General features: G+C 48.6%; 1 protein-coding gene across 1 annotated transcript in view; it reads left to right on the top strand.

Annotated features, from left to right (window-relative positions):
• The window catches only part of LOC140424706 (protein lifeguard 1-like), a 118,434-nt gene that overhangs the window by 81,613 nt on the left and 13,855 nt on the right, over positions 1-22,966 (top strand). The window contains exons 2-4 of the mRNA XM_072508010.1: positions 12,960-13,328; positions 15,756-15,871; positions 17,867-18,067. Coding sequence (XP_072364111.1) covers positions 12,986-13,328; positions 15,756-15,871; positions 17,867-18,067 — 660 coding nt within the window. The 5' untranslated portion in view covers positions 12,960-12,985. The remainder of the gene's footprint in view (positions 1-12,959; positions 13,329-15,755; positions 15,872-17,866; positions 18,068-22,966) is intronic.

The following is a 22,966-nucleotide window of genomic DNA, read 5'->3' as shown; positions in this document are numbered from 1 at the left end:
GAAGGCGGGGCCTTTATAAATAACCTCAGCCGGTATGGGAATTGAACCTGCACTGCTGGCCTCGCTCTGCATCATGAACCAGCTGTCTAGCCAAGAGAGCTGAAATGTCCCCTGTGACAGGAACCAAAAGTGAAAAACGTTGAGAGGGAGATGGACCCAGGGGACTCCTGCGCAATTTGCCTAGAGCTTTTGCTTTGTCTGGCAGTCACTCATTCCTTTTCTATCTGTGCGCACTACTTGCGGTGTGACCATCTCACTGTATGCACTGTCACCAATCATCTCATCCTTGGCGGATGCTCCACAGTGACTCCAATCACAGCTGCAACTCTGAAACGTGGGTTTTGTGTAGCTGCAGCAGGAGACGTTTTCTGCGCGCGTGTATACTCTGGACACTGGAAGTGCCCCTGACTCTACATTGCACAAGAGCATCCCACAAGGCTGAGCTTCCTTGCCATGACTTACCATTAAGTTAAGCCAGTTGTCTAATTAACCAATAGCAGCTGCAGGCAGAGCATGTTTTCCAAGGTGAACTAAAACTCACCTTCCAGCCAAATAGCAATTTTAAATTAAGGAAAGACTAGACCTAGAAATTAACACTTGACAAGCACAAAGATGTAGCTTGGCCGATGGTTAGAAGGGTCCGTTCTATAAGCTCGGAATCTCAGCTCTTCGGCGTGATGCCCTTAACGTGGCTGGAGTGGGGAAGAAACTGTTGTTCATCTCCATCTGGAATGTGCCTTTGCAAAGCAGATCTGGAAAAAGTTGCAGTGGTTTTGGCTGAAGCTATGTGCAGAATGATAGGGGATTCTATCATCTACCGGTTCCTGGATGTCACCGAGTGGCTGCAGGACATTCTGAGGGTGGAGGGTGAAAAGCCAGAGGTTGTGGCCCATATTGGTACTAATGACATGGGTAAGAAGAGTGATGAGGTCCTGCAGAAGAAGTTCAGGGAGTTAGACAGTAAGCTAAAAAACAGGACCTATCGGGTTGTAATCTCAGGATTACTCCTTGTGCCACGTGCCAGTGAGGCTAGAAATAGGAGGATAGTGCAGCTAAATACGTGGCTAAACTGGTGGTTTGGAGGGAGGGTTTCAAATTTCTGGACCACTGGAATCTCTTCCGGACAGGTGTGACCTGATGGGTTGCATCTAAACTGGAGGGGAACCAATATCTTGGCTGGGAGGTTTGTGAGAGTCACTCGGGACAATTTAAACTAGTATGGCAGGGGATGAGAGGCAGTGTCAGCTTCAAAGGTGTAATAACTGAAGGGGAAATGGAGAACAAAAATAAGAGAACAACATCACCCTGTCAGCTCAAACGCAGTGGATTGAAGTGTATTTGTTTCAACGGCAGAAGTATAGCAGGTAAGGCAGATGAACTTAGAGCACTTATTAGTACTTGGAATTAGGATGTGCTGTGGCTTATGATGTGTTGTGGCAAACACAAAAATGTAGTTGAAGGAAGGGCAGGATTGGCAGCTGAACATTCAGGAGAGATAGAGTGGGATGTAAAAGGGGTGGGGGAGTAGCATTACTGGTTAAGGAGAATATTATAGCCGTACTGCGGGAGGCCACCTCAGGGCTCATACGATGAGGAAATCAGGAACAGGAAGGGGGCAATTACAATGTTGGGGTTTTATTACAGGCCCCAAACTGCCAGCGAGAGGAACAGGGGCTGTTTAGCACAGACAGGGGCTGTTTAGCACAGGGCTAAATCGCTGGCTTTGAAAGCAGACCAAGGCAGGCCAGCAGCATGGTTCAATTCCCATAACAGCCTCCCCGAACAGGCGCCGGAATGTGGCGACTAGGGGCTTTTCACAGTAACTTCATTTGAAGCCTACTTGTGACAATAAGCGATTTTCATTTCATTTTCATTTCAGGAACAGGTAGGTAGAGAGATTTTAGATAGGTGCAAAAGTAACAGGGTTGTTGTGCTAGGGGATTTTAATTGCCCCGATTTTGACTGGGATTCTCAGTGCTAGGGGCTTGAATAGGGCAGAGTTTGTAACGTGTATCCAGGAAACCTTCTTGATGCAATATGTAGATAGTCCCAACGAGGGATGGAGCAGTACTGGACCTGGTATTGGGGAATGAGCCTGGACAGGTGGTTGAAGTTTCAGTAGGGGAACATTTTGGGGGTAGTGACCACAATTCTATACATTTTAGGCTACTTTTGGATCGGGATTAGTGTAACCCTCGCATCAAGATGCTAAACTGGGGAAAAGCAAATTATGATAATATTAAGACAGGAATTGAAGAATTTGGATTGGGTGCGGCTGTTGGAGGGTAAATCAACATCGGACATGTGGGAGTCTTTCAAGCGACAGTTGATTAGGATTCAGGAAAGTCACGTACCTGAGAGAATGAGAAATAAGTATGGGAAGTTTAGGGAGCTTTGGATAATGAGGGATATTGTGAACCTCGTCAAAAAGAAAAAGGAGACTTTTATACGGTCTAGAAGGGTGGGGACAGTCAAAACGCTTGAAGAGTATAACGAAAGTCGGATGGTTCTTAAGCAGGAAATTAGGAAGGCTAGGAGGGGTCATGAAAAGTCCTTGGCAAGTAGGATTAAGCTTTTTATTCATATGTGAAAAGCAAGAAGGTGGCCAGGGAAAGGATTGGACTACGTAAGGACAAATCTTGTGTTGAGCCAGAGGAAATGGACGAGGTACTAAAGGAGTACTTTGCATTGGTGTTCACCAAAGAAAAGGACTTTGTGGAAAATGATTCTTGGGTCGGGTGTGTGGATAGTCTGGATCATGTTGACATCGAAAAGGAGGAAATATTGGCTCTTTTAAAAGATATTAAGGTAGATAATATTGGTAGATAATAAAGGTAGATAAGGCAGCACGGTAGCATTGTGGATAGCACAATTGCTTCACAGCTCCAGGGTCCCAGGTTCGATTCCGGCTTGGGTCACTGTCTGTGCGGAGTCTGCACGTCATCCCCGTGTGTGCGTGGGTTTCCTCCGGGTTCTCCGGTTTCCTCCCACAGTCCAAAGATGTGCAGGTTAGGTGGATTGGCCATGATAAATTGCCCTTAGTGTCCAAATTGTCCTTAGTGTTGGGTGGGGTTACTGGGTTATGGGGATAGGGTGGAGGTGTTGACCTTTGGTAGGGTGCTCTTTCCAAGAGCCGGTGCAGACTCAATGGGCCGAATGGCCTCCTTCTGCACTGTAAATTCTATGATAATCTATGATAAGTTTCCTGGGCCGGGTGGGATTTATCCCAGAATACGGAGGGAAGCAAGGGAAAAATTGCTGGGGCCTTGACTGACATCTTTGTATCCTCATTGGCTACAGGTGAGATCCCAGAGGACTGGAGAATAGGTAATGTGGTAGCGCTGCTTGGGCCTCACATCGGCAGTATGTAAATTATTGGAGAGAATTCTCCGGGACAGGATTTAAACCCATTTGGAAACAAATGGACTTCTTAATGATAGACGGCATGGTTTTATGAAGGGGAGGTTGCGCCTCACTAACTTGATCAAGTTTTTTGAAGGGTGACAAAGATGATTGATGAGGGGAGGGCGGTGTATGTTGTTTACATGGACTTCAGTAAAGCCTTTGACAAGGTGCTTCATGGCAGACTGGTACCCAAGGTGAAGTCACACGGGATCAGAAGTGAGGTGGTAAGATGGATACAGCACTGGCTTGATCACAGAAGGCAAAGAGTAGCAGTAGAAGGGTGTTTTTCTGAATGGAAGATTGTGACTAGTGGTGTTCCACAGGGATCTTGTTTGTCGTATACATAAACGATTTGAAGGAAAATGTAGCTGGCCTGATGAGTAAGCTCACGGATGACACCAAGGTTGAAGGAGTGGCAGATAGTGTTGAGGATTGTCAGAGGATACAGCGGGACATAGATAGGTTGGAGACTTGGGCAGAGAAATGGTAGGTGGAGTTTAATCCAGACACATGGGATTGGATTGGATGTGTTTATTGTCACGTGTATCGAGGTACAGTGAAAGTATTTTTCTGCGAGCAGATCATTAAGTACATGGAAAGTAAAGGGAATAAAAGAAAATACATAATAGGGCAACACAAGGTATACAATGTAATTACATAAGCACCGGCATCGGATGAAGCATACAGGGTGTAGTGTTAATGAGGTCAGTCCATAAGAGGGTCATTTAGGAGTCTGGTAACAGATGGGAAGAAGCTGTTTTTGAGTCTGTTCGTGCGTGTTCTCAGACTTCTGTATCTCCTGCCCGATGGAAGAAGTTGGAAGTGTGAGTAAGCCGGGTGGGAGGGGTCTTTGACTTTGCTGCCCACTTTCCCCAGGCAGCAGGAGGTGTAGATCCACTACAGTTCGCCTACCGCTACAACAGGTCCACAGCAGACGCCATCTCCATGCCCTGCACACCACCCTGGAACACCTAGATGACAAAGAAACCTATGTCAGACTCCTATTTATAGACTACAGCTCCGCCTTCAACACCATTCCTACGAAACTAATCTCCAAACTCCGTGGCCTTGGCCTCTGCTCCTCCTTCTGCGACTGGATCCTGAACTTTCTAACCCACAGGCCACAATCAGTAAGGATAGGCAATGACACCTCCTCCACGATCATTCTTAACACCGGTGCCCCACATGGCTGTGTCCTCAGCCCCCTACTATACTCCTTGTACACCTATGACTGTGGCCAAATTCCCCTCCAAGTCGATTTTCAAATTTGCTGATGACACTACAGTAGTGGGTCGGATTTCAAACAATGACAAGACAGAGTACAGGAATGAGATAGAGAATCTGGTGAACTGGTGCTACGACAATAATCTCTCCCTCAATGTCAACAAAACGAAGAAGATTGTCATCGACTTCAGGAAGCGTAGTGGAGAACATGCCCCTGTCTACATCAATGGGAATGAAGTAGAAAGGGTTGAGAGCTTCAAGTTTTTAGGCTTCCAGATCACCAACAAGCTGTCTTGGTCCCCCCATGCCGACATTATAGTTAAGAGAACCCACCAACGATGCTACTTTCTCAGAAGACTAAGGAAATTTGGCATGTCACCTACGACTCTCACCAACTTCTACAGATGCACCAGGTTGTATCCAGCCTGGTATGGATCCTGCTCTGCCCAAGACCGCAGGAAATTACAAAAGGTCGTGAAATGAAATGAAAATCGCTTATTGTCACAAGTAGGCTTCAAATGAAGTTACTGTGAAAAGCCCCTAGTCGCCACATTCCGGCGTCTGTTCGGGGAGGAAGGTACGGGAATTGAACCCACGCTGCTGGTCTGCCTTGGACTGCTTTCAAAGCCAGCGATTTAGCCCTGTGCTACAGCCCAACCTGACAGCGGATTGTTGGTTACCTGCTCGAACCGAGCATAGAATGCATTGAGTTCATCGGGGAGGGGTGCGCTGCTGTCGGAGATGCTGCTCGGCTTCACTTTGTAGCCCATTATGTTGTTTAGGCCTTGCCACAACCGCCGAGAGTCTGTCTGTGACTCTAGCTTGGTTTGATATTCTCTCTTGGCATCTTGGATGGCTTTGCGGAGGTCATACCTGATTTTTTGTATAGGTGAGGGACGTCTAGCTTGAACGCCTCAGACCTGTCCTTGAGTAGGGAGTCAATCTCGCAATTGAGCCATGGTTTCCGGTTGGGGAACGTACGTACTGCTTTCTTTGGCATGCCGTTATCCACACATTTGCTGATAGAGTGTGTGACGGTGGTGGCATACTCATTTAAGTTGGTCGTTGAGTTCTTAAATATGGACCAGCCCACTGTCTCTCAGCAGTCACCCAAGAGCTCTTCTGCTTCCTCGGATCAGCACTGCACAAATTTCTTAGCTGGATTCTCCCGCTTGAGCATCTGCTTATAAGCCGGGAGAAGTAGCACTGTTTTATGGTCTGATTTTCCAAAGTGCGGTCGGGGGATGGAACAGTAGGCGCCCTTGATTTTTGAGTAGCAGTGGTCAAGAGTGTTGTCACTCCTAGTGGGACAGGAGATGTGCTTGTGGAATTTTGGCAGTACACTCTTGTGTTTAGTGTTGTTGAAGTCTCCAGCCATGATAACAAGGTGTTCAGTTTCATAGTTGTTTATAACTGTGTACAGTTCGTCCAGCGCCTTCCTCACTTCTGCCTGGGGTGGGATGTAGACTGCTGTGATAATGGCTGAAGTGAACTCAGGTGGAAGATAGTATGTGCGGCACTTCAAGGTCAGGTATTCCAGGTCCGAGGAGCAGTAGGTCGCCCGGGTAGCCACATCCAAGCACCAGGAGGAGTTCTTGAGGCAAACCCCTTCACCCTTTGCTTTGCCTGATGACGTGGTGCGGTCAGCTCGGTGAATTGAGAAGCCTTCAGGTTGTATGGCACAGTCCGGTGAGGCGGCGTGAGCCATGTCTCTGTGAAACAGAGCACACGGCAGTCTCTTACTAACGTCTGAGAGGTAAGTCTAGCGTTAAGTTCATTCAGCTTGTTTTCGATCGCTGGGACGTTTGCCAGGAATATGCTGGGGAGAGGGGTCTTGAAACCGAGTTGCTTCAGTCTAACCTGCAGACCACCGCATTTCCCTCGCTTCCTCTGTCGGCAGCTGCGGCTGGATGATCCTGGGATCCGATGGGAGAAGTCTGACCTTGTGGAAGGTAGGTGGTTGCATCTGGCGGGGACCAGGGCGCTGGTTATGTTTCCGGGGTCGCGTCAGGCATGGTCCCGGGCGCTGGTTGAGGTAGAGGGGTTGCTAGGGGGGCATATTTACGATCTGGATGGATCCCGGCGTCCTGCGGACACAGGAATACCTTGCAGCACGTTCGGGTCCTCGCGCGGGGTCTCAGCCATTTCTGGGGTCCTGGGTCGTGGGCAAGGGCTTCCTGAGGCAGGTTGGGCTGGGTCCCGTGGTCTGTTCCCTTTCTTCCATCTCCAGGTAGGTCGGGTTAGTACCCTCAATAACGACACGAGAGTGTAGAATGGTAAATGAAGGCTTTAATAAGCAGAGAACGAGCCAGTTACCGAGACGTGTGCTTACTGAGTGCCGTCTACAGAGCATCACCTTATATACGGCTCCCTGGTGGGCGGAGCCGGGGGCGGAGTCCCCCAGGGTTCCAAACCCGGTCTTAAAGGGGCATCACCTACATAGTGTTAAGGTACAGTAACCATTCATCACATTCACCCCCTGTTTAAAAAAGATGCAAAGTCCGTTGGGGGTGAAGTGGAATCACATGTCTATTCTTTTTGGCGGCCTAATTGTCCTCATCGACCTTCTCAGCTCGGGCGGTGGTGCGGTGGACACGGACGTCTTTGGTGAGGGTACATCCGGGAGCACGGTGGTCGGAGCTTTCGTCCGGGTCGGGGTAGGGGGGTAGGGGGAATAGCTGGGGCTGGGGGTAGCGGCGCCGGCAGGGAGTGGGGGGTCCCGGGGGGGGGCATCAGTGGGGTAACCACCGGGTGCCTGGTCCCGTAGGGAAATCACGAGGGGGGGGGGGCATCAGTAGTGGGAGAACCAGCGGGGTGCCAGATCCCGGAGGGAAACCGTGTCTTGCCTGCCGTCGGGGTGCTCGACGTAGGCGTATCGGGGGTTGGCATGTAGCAATTGGACCCCCTCGACCAGGGGGTCCGATTTATGGCTCCTCACGTGCCTCCGGAGAAGAACAGGTCCCGGAGTCATCAGCCAAGGTGGAAGCGAGACCCCGGAGGTGGACCTCCTGGGGAAGACAAACAAGCGGTTGTGAGGGGTCTCATTCGTGGCCGTGCAGAGGAGCGACCTAATGGAGTGGGGGGCATCGGGTAGGACCTCCTGCCAGCGGGTGGTTGGGAGACTTTTCGACCGTAGGGCCAGAAGGACAGCCTTCCACACTGTTGCTTTCTCCCTCTCCACCTGCCTGTTTCCCCGCGGGTTATAACTGGTTGTTCTGCTCGAGGTGATGCCCTTGCTGAGCAGATACTGACGCAGCTCATCGCTCATGTGGATATAAGCGGGGAAACCAAACAGTGTGAAGATGCTGTGCAGTGCCTTTATCACGGTGGCCGAGGTCATGTCGGGACAGGGGACGGCGAATGGGAAGCGAGAGAACTCGTCGATGACGGTTAGGAAGTAGGTATTGCGGTTGGTGGACGGGAGGGGACCTTTGAAGTCCACGCTTAGTCGCTCAAAGGGCCCGAGGCCTTTACAAGGCGAGCCTTGTCTGGCCGGTAGAAGTGCGGTTTGCACTCCGCGCAGATCTGGCAAGCCCCGGTCATGGCCTTGACCTCCTTGGTGGAGCAAGGTAGGTTGCGGGACTTGATAAAGTGGGCGAGCCGGGTAACCCCCGGATGACAGGTCATTGTGGATAGCCCGCAGGCGATCCTCCGTGTTGGCACATGTGCTGCGGGACAGGGCATCTGGGGGCTCGTTGAGCTCCCCAGGACGATACTTAATATCGTACGTGTAGGTGGAGAGTTCGATCCTCCACCTCAAGATTTTATCATTTCTAATTTTGCCCCTTTGTGCGTTATCAAACATGAAGGCTACCAACCGTTGGTCGGTAACGAGGGTGAACCTCCTACCGGCTAGGTAGTGCCTCCAGTGTCTCTCAGCCTCCACAATGGCTTGTGCCTCCTTTTCGACTGCGGAGTGCCGAATCTTGGAGGCGGTGAGCGTCCGGGAGAAGAATGCTACTGGCCTGCCTGCCTGGTTGAGGGTACCAGCCTGGGCGATGTCTGATGCATCGCTCTTTACCTGGAAAGGGATGGTTTCATCCACTGCGTGCATGGCGGCCTTGATGATGTCGGCTTTGATGCGGCTGAAGGCCGACCGGGCCTTAGCAGTCAGGGGAAATGTTGTGGTCTTTGAGTGGGCGGGCTCTGTTTGCATATCTGGGGACCCACTGGGCGTAATAGGAGAAAAGCCCCAAGCATCGTTTGATGGCCTTGAGGCTACAGGGGAGGGGAAGTTCCTTAAGGGGGCGGTTGGGGTCGGGACCTAGGACCCCGTTTTCCACGACGTAGCCGAGGTTGACTAGTCGTGTTGTGTGGAAAACACATTATTCTTTGTTGTAGGTCAGGTTGAGGGTCCGGGCGGTCTGGAGGAACTTTTCAAGGTTCGCGTTATGGTCCTGCTGATCATGATCACAGATGGTGACATTGTCCAAGTACGGGTAAGTAGCCCGCAGACCGTACTGGTCCATCGCCCTCTGGAAGACGGAGACCCCATATGTGACGTTGAAGGGGAGCCTGAGGAAGTGGAAGAGCCGGCGGCTGCTTCGAAAGCAGTATAGAGGCGGTCTTTTGGTCGGATAGGGAGCTGGTGGTAGGCGGATTTGAGGTCGACAGTGGAGAATACACAGTGTCGAGTGATCCGATTCACTATTTCTGCTATGCGGGGTAGGGGGTATGCATCGAGCTGCGTGAAGCGGTTTATGGTCTGGCTGTAGTCCACGACCATCTGTTTATTTTCCCCGGACCGTACTACCACCACTTGTGCTCTCCAGGGGCTGTTGCTAGACTTGATGACCCCCTCTTCCAGTAAATGCTGGACCTCTGATTTGATAAAAGTCATATCTTGGGCACTGTACCGCCGGCTCCTGGTGGCGACGGGCTTACAGTCAGGGGTGAGGTTCGTGAGTAGTGAGGGGGATGCAACTTTCAGTGCTGCTAGGCTGCATACAGTGAGGAGGGGGCAAGGGTCCGCCGAACTTCAGGGTTAGGCTTCGGTGGCTGCATTAGGAATCCAGAACGAGCAGCAGGGAGGCGCAGAGGTGAGGGAGGATTTAGAGCTTGAAACAAGCGTATTCGGCGCCCTGGATCGCGAGATCCGCAATACAATACCCCTTGATTTGGACCGAATGGGACCCGGAGGCGAGGGCTATGGTTTGGGAAGCGGGATAGGTGCGCAAGGAGCAGCGCCTTACCGTTTCTGGGTGGATAAAGCTCTCCCGTGCTCCCGGAGTTGAAGAGGCAGCATTACGCCCGTTGATCTGGACCTGCATCATGGAATTCTGCAGGTGCTTTGGCTGCAATTGGTCGAGGGTGATCTCCCCCAGTTGCGGGTAGTCCGAGTCCTCAGCCGAGTTGGATTCACAAAATGGCCGCCGCCGTTGGTCGCACGTGTCGGGTCTAGAAGATGGCCGCTGCCAAGATGGCCGCCCCCATGACTTGCACGAGGCCGATGACGTGTCAGAAAGGGGCATTTCCGGCTGGTGCGCAGCCGAGTTGCGGGGCCTGCGAGCTCGATTTTCGGGCTAGTGAGCTTTTTGTTTCTGAGCCTTGGGGCCTGGCCAGGCAGACTCTCGCGAAATGCCCCTTTCCGCAGTCGCTGCAGATGGCAGAGCGAGCTCGGCAGCGGTGACGTGGCTGCTGGCCCTGCCCACAGAAATAGCACGATGTGCCCCCGGTATGGGCGGGTCGCCGCGCGGCGCAGGCCTGTAGCGTAGCCGTGTCTGGGGAAGTCCGAGGGGGGCTCGCGGGGTTCGTTCCTAGGTTGTGGCGGGCCACTTCCAGTGAGGTGGCGAGCGTTACCGTGTCCTGAAGGTCTTCAGCTCTATTTTCGAGGAGTTGCTGCCTGATATAGGTTGAACGGATGCCGGACACGAATGCGTCTCTGATGTGCAGGTTCATGTGGAATTCCCCCGTCCCATCCTGGTGGTTGCAGTTCCTGGTGAGCACGGTGAGCTTTTCCACGTACTCGTCTAGCGTTTCCCCACGCGCTGCCGGCAGGTAGAGAGCAGGTGCCATGCATGTACCTCATTTATGGGTTTGACAAAACGCTTTCGCAGGATCTCGATCGCCTTGTCGTGAGTGGTTGCCTTCTCGATCTTGGCGGAGATTCTATGGCTCACCAGGGCGTAGAGTAAACGCAGCTTGCGAGGCCCTAGGACGGGAGTTTCCGAGGATTCCAGGTAGGCCTCGAAGCAACGGAGCCAGTACTTAAAAATTTCTTTGGCCTCTGGTGTCCGTGCTTCCAGGTTGAGCTTTTCTGGCTTGAGACCGGCGTCCATCCTAACGTAGTTCTGCTTATTAAATTGTAACGATACGAGAGTGTGGAATGGTAAATGAAGGCTTTAATAAACCGAGAACGAGCCAGTTACCAAGACGTGTGCTTACTGAGTGCTGCCTACAGGGCGCCATCTTATATACGGTTCCCTGGTGTGCGGAGCCGGAGGCGGAATCCCCCAGGGTTCCAAACTCGCTCTTAAAGGGGCATCACCTACATGGTGTTAAGGGTACAGTAACCATTCATCACATTCGGGTTGCTGGGTGGACCTCTTGGGGTCGAGTTGGGCTGGGTCTCGTCATCGGGGGTCAGGTCGGGAGCTCCGGGGACTGGGCCGGGCGATCTGGGGGCTGGCGTCGGTTGTTAGGCCGGGTTGGGAGCTCTGAGGTCCAGGTCGGCTCCAAATCGAGGTCGGGGCTTCACTTCCGGTTTGGGCCTGATTCGCTTCCAGGTCGTGGAGGTCCGGTCGAGTCAAGTCAAAAGGACTCCACGGGCCTCGGAGTATGTTCAAGCCTGCAAGAAATGATAAAAGAGAGAGGTTAGTAATAACGTTAGTCTTAGAATTAAATTTTAAAAGATTAGAACGATTGTAAGTTAAGTAATAAGTGGAACTGTTGGGGAGAGCTTGCAGAGAGTCACCTCGCTCCGGTGCCACCTTTTGGAAATTAGGTAATGCATTTTGGTAGATCTAACATCGAGGAAAAATATACCGTAAATGGCAAAACTCTTAGGAATACAGAAAGTCTGAGAGATCTGGGTGTGCAGGTCCACAGATTTTTGAAAGTGGCAACACAAGTGGATAAAGTAGTCAAGAAAGCATAGGGAATGCTTGTCTTCATTGAACAGGGCATTGGGTATAAAGACTGGCAAGTCATGCTGCAGTTGTATAGAACCTTGGTAAGGCCGCACTTGGAATATTGCGCACAATTCTGGTTGCCACACTACCAGAAGGATGTGGAGGCTTTGGAGAGGGTGCAGAGGAGGTTTGCCAGGGTGTTGCCTGGTCTGGAGGGTGTTAGCTATGTGGAGAGGCTGAATAAATTTGACTGTTTTCATTAGAACGACGAAGGTTGAGGGGTGACCTGATAGAGTTATGAGGGGCATGGATAGAGTGGATGGGCATGCACTCTTTCCCAGGGTGGGGAGGGTTAGTCACTAGGGAGCATAGGTTTAAGATCCATGGGGCAAAGTTTAGAGGAGATGCGAGAGGCAGTTCTTTTACGCAGAGTGTGGTGAGTGCCTGGAACGCGTTGCTAGGGGAGGTTGTGGAAGCAGATACATTAATGGCGTTCAAAAGGCATCTTGACAAATACATGGATAGGATAGGTATACAGCACAAGGAAGTGCTGAGGGTTTTGGCCAAGGTAGTATCATGACTGGTACAGGCTTGGAGGGGTGAATAGCCTATTCCTGTGCTGTATTGTTTGTTCTTATATTTGGGATAGATAAGTTACCAAGTCAAGAACTTTGCATGTGATTTCACTCAAACTGAAATTCTATCCACTGAATGGGGAAAATCCTTTGTCTAATAATAATAACCTTTATTATTGTCACAAGTAGGCTTACAATAACACTGTAATGAAGTTACTGTGAAAATCCTCTAGTCGCCACACTCCGGCGCCTATTCAGTGACACTGAGGGAGAATTTAGAATGTCCAAATCACCTAACAGCACGTTTTTCTGGATGTGTGGGAGGAAACCGGAGCACCTGGAGGGAACCCACGCAGACACAGAGAGAACGTGCAGACTCCACACAAACAATGACCCAAGCCGGGAATCGAACCTGGGACCCTGGCGCTGTGAAGCAACAACGCTCACCACTGTGCTACCATGCCGTCTAGCCACTGGTTTTAAACAATGAACTTCAGTGACAAGGATGTTTGTGATACCAAATCACACATCCTTTTGTGATCAAGCTCCAGTATTTATTTTCCAATATCTGTTTTCATTTCTTGCCAATGACTGATGTGTCCCAAGCAAAGAACACAATTTGCGATTTGTTTTGTTCAAATGTCTTTATTTTTGTTTATCAAAAGCATCAATTTTCACTCCTTAGGTCAAAAATAAGGATCTGTGTCATTGATGATGTCGCAGGAGAAAGCATACCTGGTCTCGGGGGACCCACAGCAGCCTCCTTATCCGCATAATGAGATGTCTTATGGAAACGAACATTTTCCGCAACAGCCTCCACCTTACGGACAGCCCCCTTTTCCACAGGCTGCCTATGGGCAGCCCCCTTTTCCACAGGCTACTTTTGGGCAGCCAGCATTTCCACCAGCTGGGTATGCACAGCCTGCCTTTCCCCAACCTGCTTACGGGCAGCCTGGCTTTCCACCAGGATCGTATGGAGAGCCACCACAGGTGTTTCCACAGGGACCATTCCAGCAGCCGCCCATGCCTCCACCTCCAATGATGCATTCAAATGGTAAGATGGTTTTTCGATGCTTTATATGTTTTATCCCTCCTACTTCCCTCCCGTTTTCTTTTCTGGGATTCTTGGTTGTGAACTAAAATTTGCACATCTCTAGTTTTCTATGGAAAATGATAGCTTATTTCATGATGTACTGTCTGTTTGGCATAGGCATAAAAACATAAAACCTAAGTCAAAGGAAGAGTGGAGCTCAGTATCCTGAGATCTGAAGACAGAGGGAGTAGCTAAGGTAATAAATGAGCAACTGTCTTTGCAAAGCAAGAGGATGCTGCCACTATCACAGTAAAGGAGGAGGCAGTAGAAAAAAGTGGATAGGTTTGAGATGGAGAAAGACAAGGTATATAGAAGACTTTTTTTCACTTGGGTAGTAATTCACCCAGTCCAGTTGGGGTGGGTCCTAGGTTATTGACAGTGTGCTTGTAGAAATTGTGGAAACCCCTAGCCATACTTTTTTGGGTTATCCTTGGGTGCCTGTGCTAACTCTTTACAAGAGCTATCCAATTAGCTCCAATCACTTATTGGGTTGAAAATATTACTGTTCAAATAAGAGGATATGGATATATCTGGCTACTACAGTTATCAGTCAGTCTAATGCCAACGATGGGGAACATTTTGGGGTCTGAGGTCACTTAACGTTTGGAAAGGCGTGGATAGATAAATGACAGCATGGATTTGTTAAAGATGAATGGTGTCTCATAGGTGTGAAACAGTGAGAAACCTTTGGGGGTGGCAGGGAAAGTTAATGAGGCTATTGAAAAGCATGTGGCATTCTTTTCCATGAATAGAGGCAGAGAGTACAAATGCTAGGACGTTATGGCTTGGGTTAGGTCTCAGCTGCAGTTTTGAGCAACACACTTCAGGAATGATGTCAAGGACTTGGCAAGGTGGAGTGCTGAGGAAATGTACTAGATTAGTACCAGAGATGATAGACTTTAATTATGTAGGAGTGGAGGTTTTGGGGAGGGGTGGGGGAGGAGACTGGAAAAGCTAAGACTGTTCTCATTGCTGAGGAGAGTAAGGGGAAATGTAGTGGAGGCATTCAAAACTTGTGTTCACTTTGGCAGATGTAAGCAGAAACTGTTTCTATTGGCAGTAGGCAGAGGACATAAATAAAACAGTTAAAAGAACCCAAGGCAAGATAACATTTTTTACCATGCAGTGTATTATGACAGGCATGAAAATTTGCAGGGATGGTGGGGAAAGGATAAGGGAATGGAGCTAATTGGATTGCTCTTGTAGAGAGCTAGCACAGGCATGATGGGATAAATGGCCCCCGAATGTTTCCTTTGTGCAGTAGTTGTTGTGCATTGCACACACCCCAGATCAGAACAATGGTGAGTCAACTAAACTTGGATTTTTGGACTTCGCAAACCGGAGGCAAAAAGTTAAGCGAGATGTGTCTTGATTCTTGTCCTTGTCTATCAGTACCAGTTTCAAGAGAGAAGTCAATTGGAACAATGGGCAGTCCTGTAGCTCAACTCGAAATATGTGGCATCAAACCGAGTGAAGAATACTTTCTGGAAAATTATTTTTCTTTCTAAATTTTTTTCTCCTTTTTTGTGGTTACTTGGAGTGATCTGCAAACAAATCTGGTATGTGGAAGTGGAAGATGTGGTGATGTCACTGGACTAGTAATCAGACACCCAGGCTAATGTTCAAATCCCACTTTCGAACTTGATGGAATTTAGATTCAATTAATTAATCTGGAATTGAAAACTAGTCTCAGTAATGGTGACCTTGCCTGGTCTGACCTACATGTGACTCCAGATCCACAGCACTGCAAATTTGCCTCCTTCCACGTATTCCATGATATTCTGTGGTTGACTCTTAAACATTCTCTGAAAAGGAAAGGCACTTGAGAATAAAAAAAGTGTAACTTGGAAGTCTTTATTATAAAGAAGAGGATAGAAAGGTGGAATCGTTGAGATGAACAAATAATTTATTTATTTTTCTTTACAGAATTTAAAGGCTTCGCACCAGTTTTAAAAATTACATATCACTTTTATAGAGGAATTCAATGAATCACTTAAACTGACAACTTGTTCCACAGATACATTATTCTCCAGGAAGAGAAACTCCTCCAAACATCTAGCCTAGATCTGCCTTCCAATCCCAGATAGGAAATTAAACAAAACTGTTTTGCACAAACTTTGATTAGGCATATGGACTAAGTTTTATAAATGGTTCAGAATATACACTAGATGCATGTCTGGAGAGGAGGAAGTGTGAACATACAGTTAACATCAATTAAAATACAAGTTCATTGGGCAATCCTATGTTTCTGACTATTTTTCCAACTTTCTAGTCACCATGTTAGTGCATCATGTGCAGCTTTGTAGTTTGGATGCATTGCAATGCAAAAAACAATGAATTTTGCCTTTCAAAACACATCTAGTGATAAGAATTTTTGTTTTATTGTAGTTGCCTTGGGAAGCCCTGGTTACCACGATGATGTTCCACCATCTTATTATGACAATGAGGAATTTACTGCGGCGACCTTTGAAGACAAGAACATCCGCAGAGCATTTATTAGGAAGGTAAAACTCCTGTGTGGAATAATTGTAAGAGATACACATGTGAAAAAGCAATATTTAAATTTTTTGATTTATTAAAAAAAAAAAATATGTGGCTGGAGTGTCTACCCCGCCCCTCCTCCAGAACTACAACAGGATTTTGCCTTGTCCTCACTTTGAACCCCACCAGCCTCCTTAGTCAGGAGAATGCTCTCTGTCATTTGCAGCACCTCCAGCATGATGCCACTACTAAACACAACACAGCGTGTTGAGTTATGTTTTCATGGAAATATGCAAATAAACAAGTGGCCAGGATGGAGAGCAGCATGTGACCAGCAGCTAGGATTATGTGTAGTGTAGTGGCTGGAATCGCAAGCTGTCCTGTCCTTGTGAGTAGTCGTTCCTGCCTCTTTACCTCCTCTTTCTCCATCCAAGACCCCAAACACTCCTTCCAGGTGAAACAGTAATTTACTTCTTTCAATTTAGTGTATTTGCCACTCACAATGAGAGGTGGTGTCTACATTGGAAAGGCCAAATACTGACTGGGTAACTACTATTTGGAACACCTCTGTTCAGCATGAATGGACCTTCAGGTTGCTTGCCGTTTTAATTCACCATCTTACTCTGATAGTTACATTTCTGTCCTCAGCCCCTAGCAGTGTTTCAGTAAAGCCAAATGTAAGCTAGAGAAACAGTAATTCTTTCAAGCCTTATGGACTCAACATTGAGTCCACATCTTCAGATTATGAAATCCACTTTAAACTCCCCCCCCCCCCCCCCCCCCCCCGAGGTATGCTTCACCCGATACCGGTGTCTAGGTATTTACATTGTATACCTTGTGTTGCCATATTACGTATTTTCTTTTCATGTACAAATTATCTGTTTGAGCTGCACGCAGAAAAATACTTTTCCTTGTACCTTGTTACACGTGACAATAATCAAATCCAAATTCCCTCAGATGATTGTCATGTGAGGGTTTCCAAACTCCATTCCCAAAACACATTTTAAAATCTTCTCTTAGAATAATGCTTTCCCTTGGTTTGCATTCTGAAATCCAGATTAGATTTTCCAAATGACAGTTTTTAAACAAAGCTTCCACTCTCAGCTTTTAAACAAAGCTTCCACTCTACTTTAACAGTGAATCCAGCCCAAGATTTTACACCAAGCCTTTTAAGATTTTTTGTCTTGACTGCTGTGCAAACTGCTCACAATTACTTTAACTCTCGATTCCTCGACTGTATTAAAATGGCATCGGATGTTTGATTTACCTTTTGAAGGCTGCAGCCCCACCTTAAATCTGGTTTCTGCAATTTTCTTTAACTCAGAACACTTTGTTTACTTTTCCTTGAATTCTTCTGAACTATACCGTGGTCTCTGTTCACTTCACTCCAGTCGTCTTAAACATTCTTCCTGTCCCAATTTCCTGGTTATCTGGGCTATAACTTGCACTTTAGGAAGCCTGCCTCTTTGTAGCTCCCATCCTGACCAGTTTTCCTCCTGGCAGAGTTGAAAATTGTTCGATCCCCGAGGTCCTGTCTCTAACTGCCAACAAATTTGGCTAAAACTGAAACTTGAAAGTTTTTTGTATCCTCACTAGGGCTTCCAGTTACTAAGCAAACCCTGCTGGTTCTGTTTATTCTTTACGGTGTAACCCGATATTGGTCTAGAAAAGTTCTGTGCTTATACTTGTATCAGAAGGCGCGGCACGGTGGCACAGTGGTTAGCACTGCTGCCTCACGGCACTGAGGACCTGGGTTCGATCCCGGCCCCGGGTCACTGTTTGCACATTTTCCCCATGTCTGCGTGTGTCTCATCCCCACAAACCAAAGATGTGCAGGTGAATTGGCCACGCTAAATTGCCCCTTAATTGGAAAAAAAAGAATTGGGTACTCTAATAAATAAAAAATTATTCTTGTACCACAAGATAATGGACTTGACTGAGCACTTGCTGATTTACACACACTGCTATCTCTTCACTAATAAATGCACAGGATTGATTATTTTTCTCACTACTTGCAGGTCTACATGGTTTTGACTTTACAGCTACTGGTGACTTTCATTTTTGTGTGCGTTTGTACCTTTGTTTCTGATGCCAAGAGATTTGTGAGACGCACTCCTTGGATCTACTATGCCTCGTATGGAGTATTCTTTGTTACCCTTATTGCTCTCAGCTGTTGTGGACAAATCAGAAGGAAGCACCCCTGGAATCTCATTGCTTTGGTAAGTAGTGTCATTAACACTTACTCCAAAGCAAACTAGACCAGTGTGATCTGGGTGGTGTGAGTGGAGGGGAAAGAGAAGGGATAAAAATGGAAACTAATTCCAAATTGATCAGAATGTGATTTGTAATTTGGTCAGAGAGACATCCAACCCATGCATTAAGTCTCTGTTAGGGAAGTTGTTTCCATTAGCAGGGGAGACTAGGACCCGGGGGCACAGCCTTAGAATAAAAGGGAGTCACTTTAGAACAGAGATGAGGAGAAATTTCTTCAGCCAGAGAGTGGTGGGTCTGTGGAATTCATTGCCATAGAGGGCGGTGGAGGCCGGGACGTTGAGTGTCTTTAAGACAGAAGTTGATCAATTCTTGATTTCTCGAGGAATTAAGGGCTATGGAGAGAGAGCGGGTAAATGGCGTTGAAATCAGCCATGATTGAATGGTGGAGTGGACTCGATGGGCCGAATGGCCTTACTTCCGCTCCTATGTCTTATGGTCTTATGCGGCGCATGTTGGGTCGGATCCCAGATATGGAAGTGGGGGGCCTGATAATGGGGGGAGACTTTAACAGGGTGTTGGATCCGACACTGGATCGCTCCAGGTCTAGGACGGGTAGGAAGCCGGCGGCGGCTAAGGTGCTGAGGGGGTTTATGGATCAGATGGGAGGGGTGGCCCCTTGGAGATTTGCAAGGCCGGGGGCTAGGGAATTTTCATTCTTCTCACATGTCCATAAGGCTTATTCCCGGATCGACTTTTTTATTTTGAGCAAGGCGCTATAGCGAGCGTAGAGGATACTGAGTACTCGGCGATAGCCATTTCGGATCACTCATGTGGGTCGAGTAGATAGTTGGGCACCGTGACACCCCCCAAACCCCCCCAACATCGCCCCTGATGCCCCAGTCCCCCCCAACACTCCCAACGCCGGGGGGGGCCTGGGGGCACCCTCATGGCACTTACCCTGGCAGCCCGGGTGAGGTCGTGCAGCTTCTTGCGGCACTGCTCCCCCATCCGGGGGGTCTGCCCCACAGCACTGACTGCAATGCCCACCTCCCGCCAGCCGCGCCTCACCGCACTGGATGGCTGGCGATGCCCACGTCTTGGGCAGAGGGTGTCCCTTCTCCGCTCCACCTCATCCACCTGGGTGTCCAGGTCCGTATCCCGGAACCTCGGTGCGGCTCTTAGGGGCTCAGCCATCTCCTCAATTCTCCTCCGGGTCCTCTGTGCGCGGTTTGCGCAATTTATGACGCAGTGGTGTGTCATTCGGGCGTCGCACGGTGACGACGCGGCCTTCGCGGAACGCCCCCCCGAGGTTCTCGCGGCCCCGATCCTAGTCTTTTTCGGGCCCTGAATCGGTCAGTATCGGGGCCGGTCCGCGCCATCGTGAACCTCGACGGCGTTCCCGACGGCGCGGCCACTTCGGCGTGGGAGTGGAGAATCGCGCCCACAGAGTCTCGCTATATGCAGATGACCTGCTCCTATATGTTTCGGACCCACTAGAAGGGATGGAAGAAATTGAGGATTCTGGGGGAATTTGGCTGGTTTTCGGGTTATAAATTGAACATGGGGAAAACTGAGATGTTCGTGATCCAGGCAAGGCGGGAGAAGAAGCGATTGGGAGAGCTGCCGTTTAGAGTGGTAGGGGGAAGCTTTCGGTACCTAGGCATCCGGATGGCACGGGAATGGGAACGGCTACATTAGTTAAATTTGACCCGACTGAAAGAAGATTTCCGAAGGTTGGACATGCTCCAGTTATCACTGGCTGGGAGGGTACAGACAGTGAAAATGACGGTCGTCCCGAGATTCCTGTTTGTGTTTCAGTGTCTCCCCATCTTTATCCCACGGGCCCTTTTTAAACGGGTAAATAAGGTGATCTCTGGCTTTGTATGGGCGGGTAAGACCCCGCGAGTACAAAAGGGGATGCTGGAGCGCAGCCGGGGGGAGGGCGGCTTGGCGATGCCGAACTTTAGTAATTATTATTGGGCGGCAAATATAGCCATGCTTAGAAAGTGGGTGGTGGGGCGTCCGATGTGGGAGCGGATAGAGGCGGCATCATGTAAGGGAACGAGTTTGGGGGCATTGGTAACGGCGCCTCTTCCGTTCCCGCCGGTACGATACTCCACCAGCCCCGTGGTGGTGGCGGTCCTGAGAGTCTGGGGGCAATGGAGGAAACGGAGCAGAGGGAGTATCGGTCTGGACTCCAATCTGCAATAATCATCGGTTTGTCCCGGGGAGGCTTAATGGAGGGTTCCGTCGATGGCAAAGAGCAGGGATCGAGAGGATGGGAGATCTGTTTATAGGGGGGAGCTGCCCCAGCCTGAGGGAATTGGAGGAGAAATTTGAACTGACTGGTGGAAATAAGTTTAGGTACCTGCAGGCGCGAGATTTCCTGCGCAGGCAGGTCTCAACCTTCCCGCTCTTACCACCAAGGGGGATACAGGACAGTTGTTTCCAGAATGTCTGTGGGAGAAGGGAGGGTTTCGGACATTTACAAGGAACTCATGGGGTCAGAGGAAACGCAGACTGAGGAGGTGAAACACAAATGGGAAGAGGAGTAAGGAGGAGAGATAGAGGATGCTCTCTGGGCGGGTGCATTGAGTAGAGTCAACGCGCCCACATGTGCCAGGCTCAGCCTGATACAGTTTAAGGTTGTTCACCGGGCTCACATGACTGGCCCAGATGAGCAGGTTCTTTGGGGTAGAAAGACAGGTGAGCAAGGTGTGCGGGAGGACCAGCGAACCATGTTCATATGTTCTGGACATGCCCGAAGCTTAGGGGATTCAGGCAGGGGTTCACGGATCTCATGTCCAAGGTGTTATAAACAAGGGTGGCACCGAGTCCCGAGGTGGCGATTTTCGGAGTGTCGGAAGCCCCGGGAATCCAGGAGGAGAAAGAGGCAAACGTTCTGGCCTTTACCTCCCTGGTAGCCCAAAGACGGATATTATTCGCTTGGAGGGACTCAAAGCCCCCGAAGTCGGAGACCTGGCTAACTGACATGGCTAGCTTTCTCTGTCTGGAGAAAATCAAGTTCGACCTGAGGGTCAATGTTAGGGTTCGTCCGGCGGTGGCAGCCGTTCGTCGACTTCTTTGGGGAAAATTAACCGTCAGCAGAAGGGGGGGGGGGGGTTGGGGTTTGGTTTAGTTTACATTAGGGTATAAGAAAGGTGGGACCTGTGAGGGAGGAAGACGGCCTTTGCACTATGTTTATATTTGTGTGTACACTGTTTCTTCTGTTATTGTTATAAAACCATAACTACCTCAATAAAATGTTTATTAAAAAAAAAAGGCAAAAGCAATGTTAGCATTCATGTCAAGAGGGCGTGAATACAAGACCAGGGATGTACTTCTGAAGCTGTATAAGGCTCTGGTCAGACCCCATTTGGAGTATTGTGAGCAGTTTTAGACCCCGTATCTAAGGAAGGATGCGCTGGCGTTGGAAAGGGTCCAGAGGAGGTTTCACAAGAATGAACAGCTTGTCGTATGAGGAACAGTTGAAGACTCTGGGTCTGTACTCGTTGGAGTTTAGAAGGGTGAGGGGGGATCTTTTGAAACTCACAGGATACTATAAGGCCTGGATAGAGTGGACGTAGAGAGGATGTTTCCACTTATTGGAAAAACTAGAACCAGAAGACACCATCTCAGACTAAAGGGACGATCCTTTAAAACAGATGAGGAGGAATTTCTTCAGCCAGAGGATGGTGAATCTGTGGAACTCTTTGACGCAGAAGGTTGTGAAGGCCAAATTACAAAGTGTCTTTAAGACAGGGATAAATAGTTCTTGATTTAATAAGGGGATATGGGGAGATGGCAGGAGAATGGGGATGAGAAAAATATCAGCCATGATTGAATGGCAGAGCAGACTCGATGGGCCGAGTGGCCTAATTCTGCTCCTATGTCTTATGGTCTTATTTCAGTTCCAGCGGGCAGTCACTGCACAAATTGGTCTCAAGTTGTTCTGACGCACTTTCTAAAAATTATTGGAAAAGCTTCAGCAACATATCTCTTTTCAGCAGTGTTTACATTCTGTACGACCAAGTGACAATTTTAAATCCAAACAATGTAGAAATAACACTGCTGTTAGTCAGAATATCATAAGGTGCTGTGAAGGGAAATTTGGAAACTTTTCTTTTCAAAATTTAATGTGTGGAGATAAAGGGTTGATTCTTTTGAAAGGACAAAATAACATTAGTTTAAAAATAAGATCGATTTACACGTTTGAACAGTTTCAGAAATGTATATTAAAGCTAGACATTAGCACTTAACTCCTGCATTGTTTGTTCATTTTGGTTATCTCAATCTATTCCCAGCAAATGTTCAAAGGTGTAATATCCCTTTACGCTTAGTTTTTGCACGAAGGGAAGGTGTGCAGTAGTAGATTTGATTATGAACTTTTCAGGCCAGCAGCAGTAGAGCAGGGCGCTAGTCCTACTGCTTTTGAGGGCAGGAAGTAGATGAACAGACTCCTGTGAGTATGTAGCTTTTATACAACTGAAAATTTATACTGAGGCAGCCTTTGTTGGAAATGTTGAAAGTACATTTCCAAGACTTTTGATTTGAGTTGAGAGAGCACGTGGTGAATTGTGGTATTGTGTAGCAGTACAAAATACAGTTGTGTGAATTAATTACATGAATTTGATCATGCTGCAGTTTTATGTCCATGTTGCTGTGGGCAAACCAAGCTCAGTCATCCATGTACAATACACGATATCTAATGCAAAACATAATGAGAATGCTATATAGGATGGCTCAGTGGCACACTGTTGTCTCACACGCCAGGGACCCGAGTTCAATTCCGGCCTTGGGTGTCTTTGTGGAGTTTGCACATTCTCCCCGTGTCTGCATGGGCTTCCTCCGGATGCTCTGGTTTCCTCCCACAGTCCAAATATGCGCAGGTTAGGTGGGGTTAT

This window comes from Scyliorhinus torazame, chromosome 6 (genome assembly GCF_047496885.1).
Source record: "Scyliorhinus torazame isolate Kashiwa2021f chromosome 6, sScyTor2.1, whole genome shotgun sequence".
NCBI classification, from domain to species: domain Eukaryota; kingdom Metazoa; phylum Chordata; class Chondrichthyes; order Carcharhiniformes; family Scyliorhinidae; genus Scyliorhinus; species Scyliorhinus torazame.
Note: the sequence above shows the minus strand (reverse complement) of the source record. Positions and strands in the feature narration are given on the sequence as shown.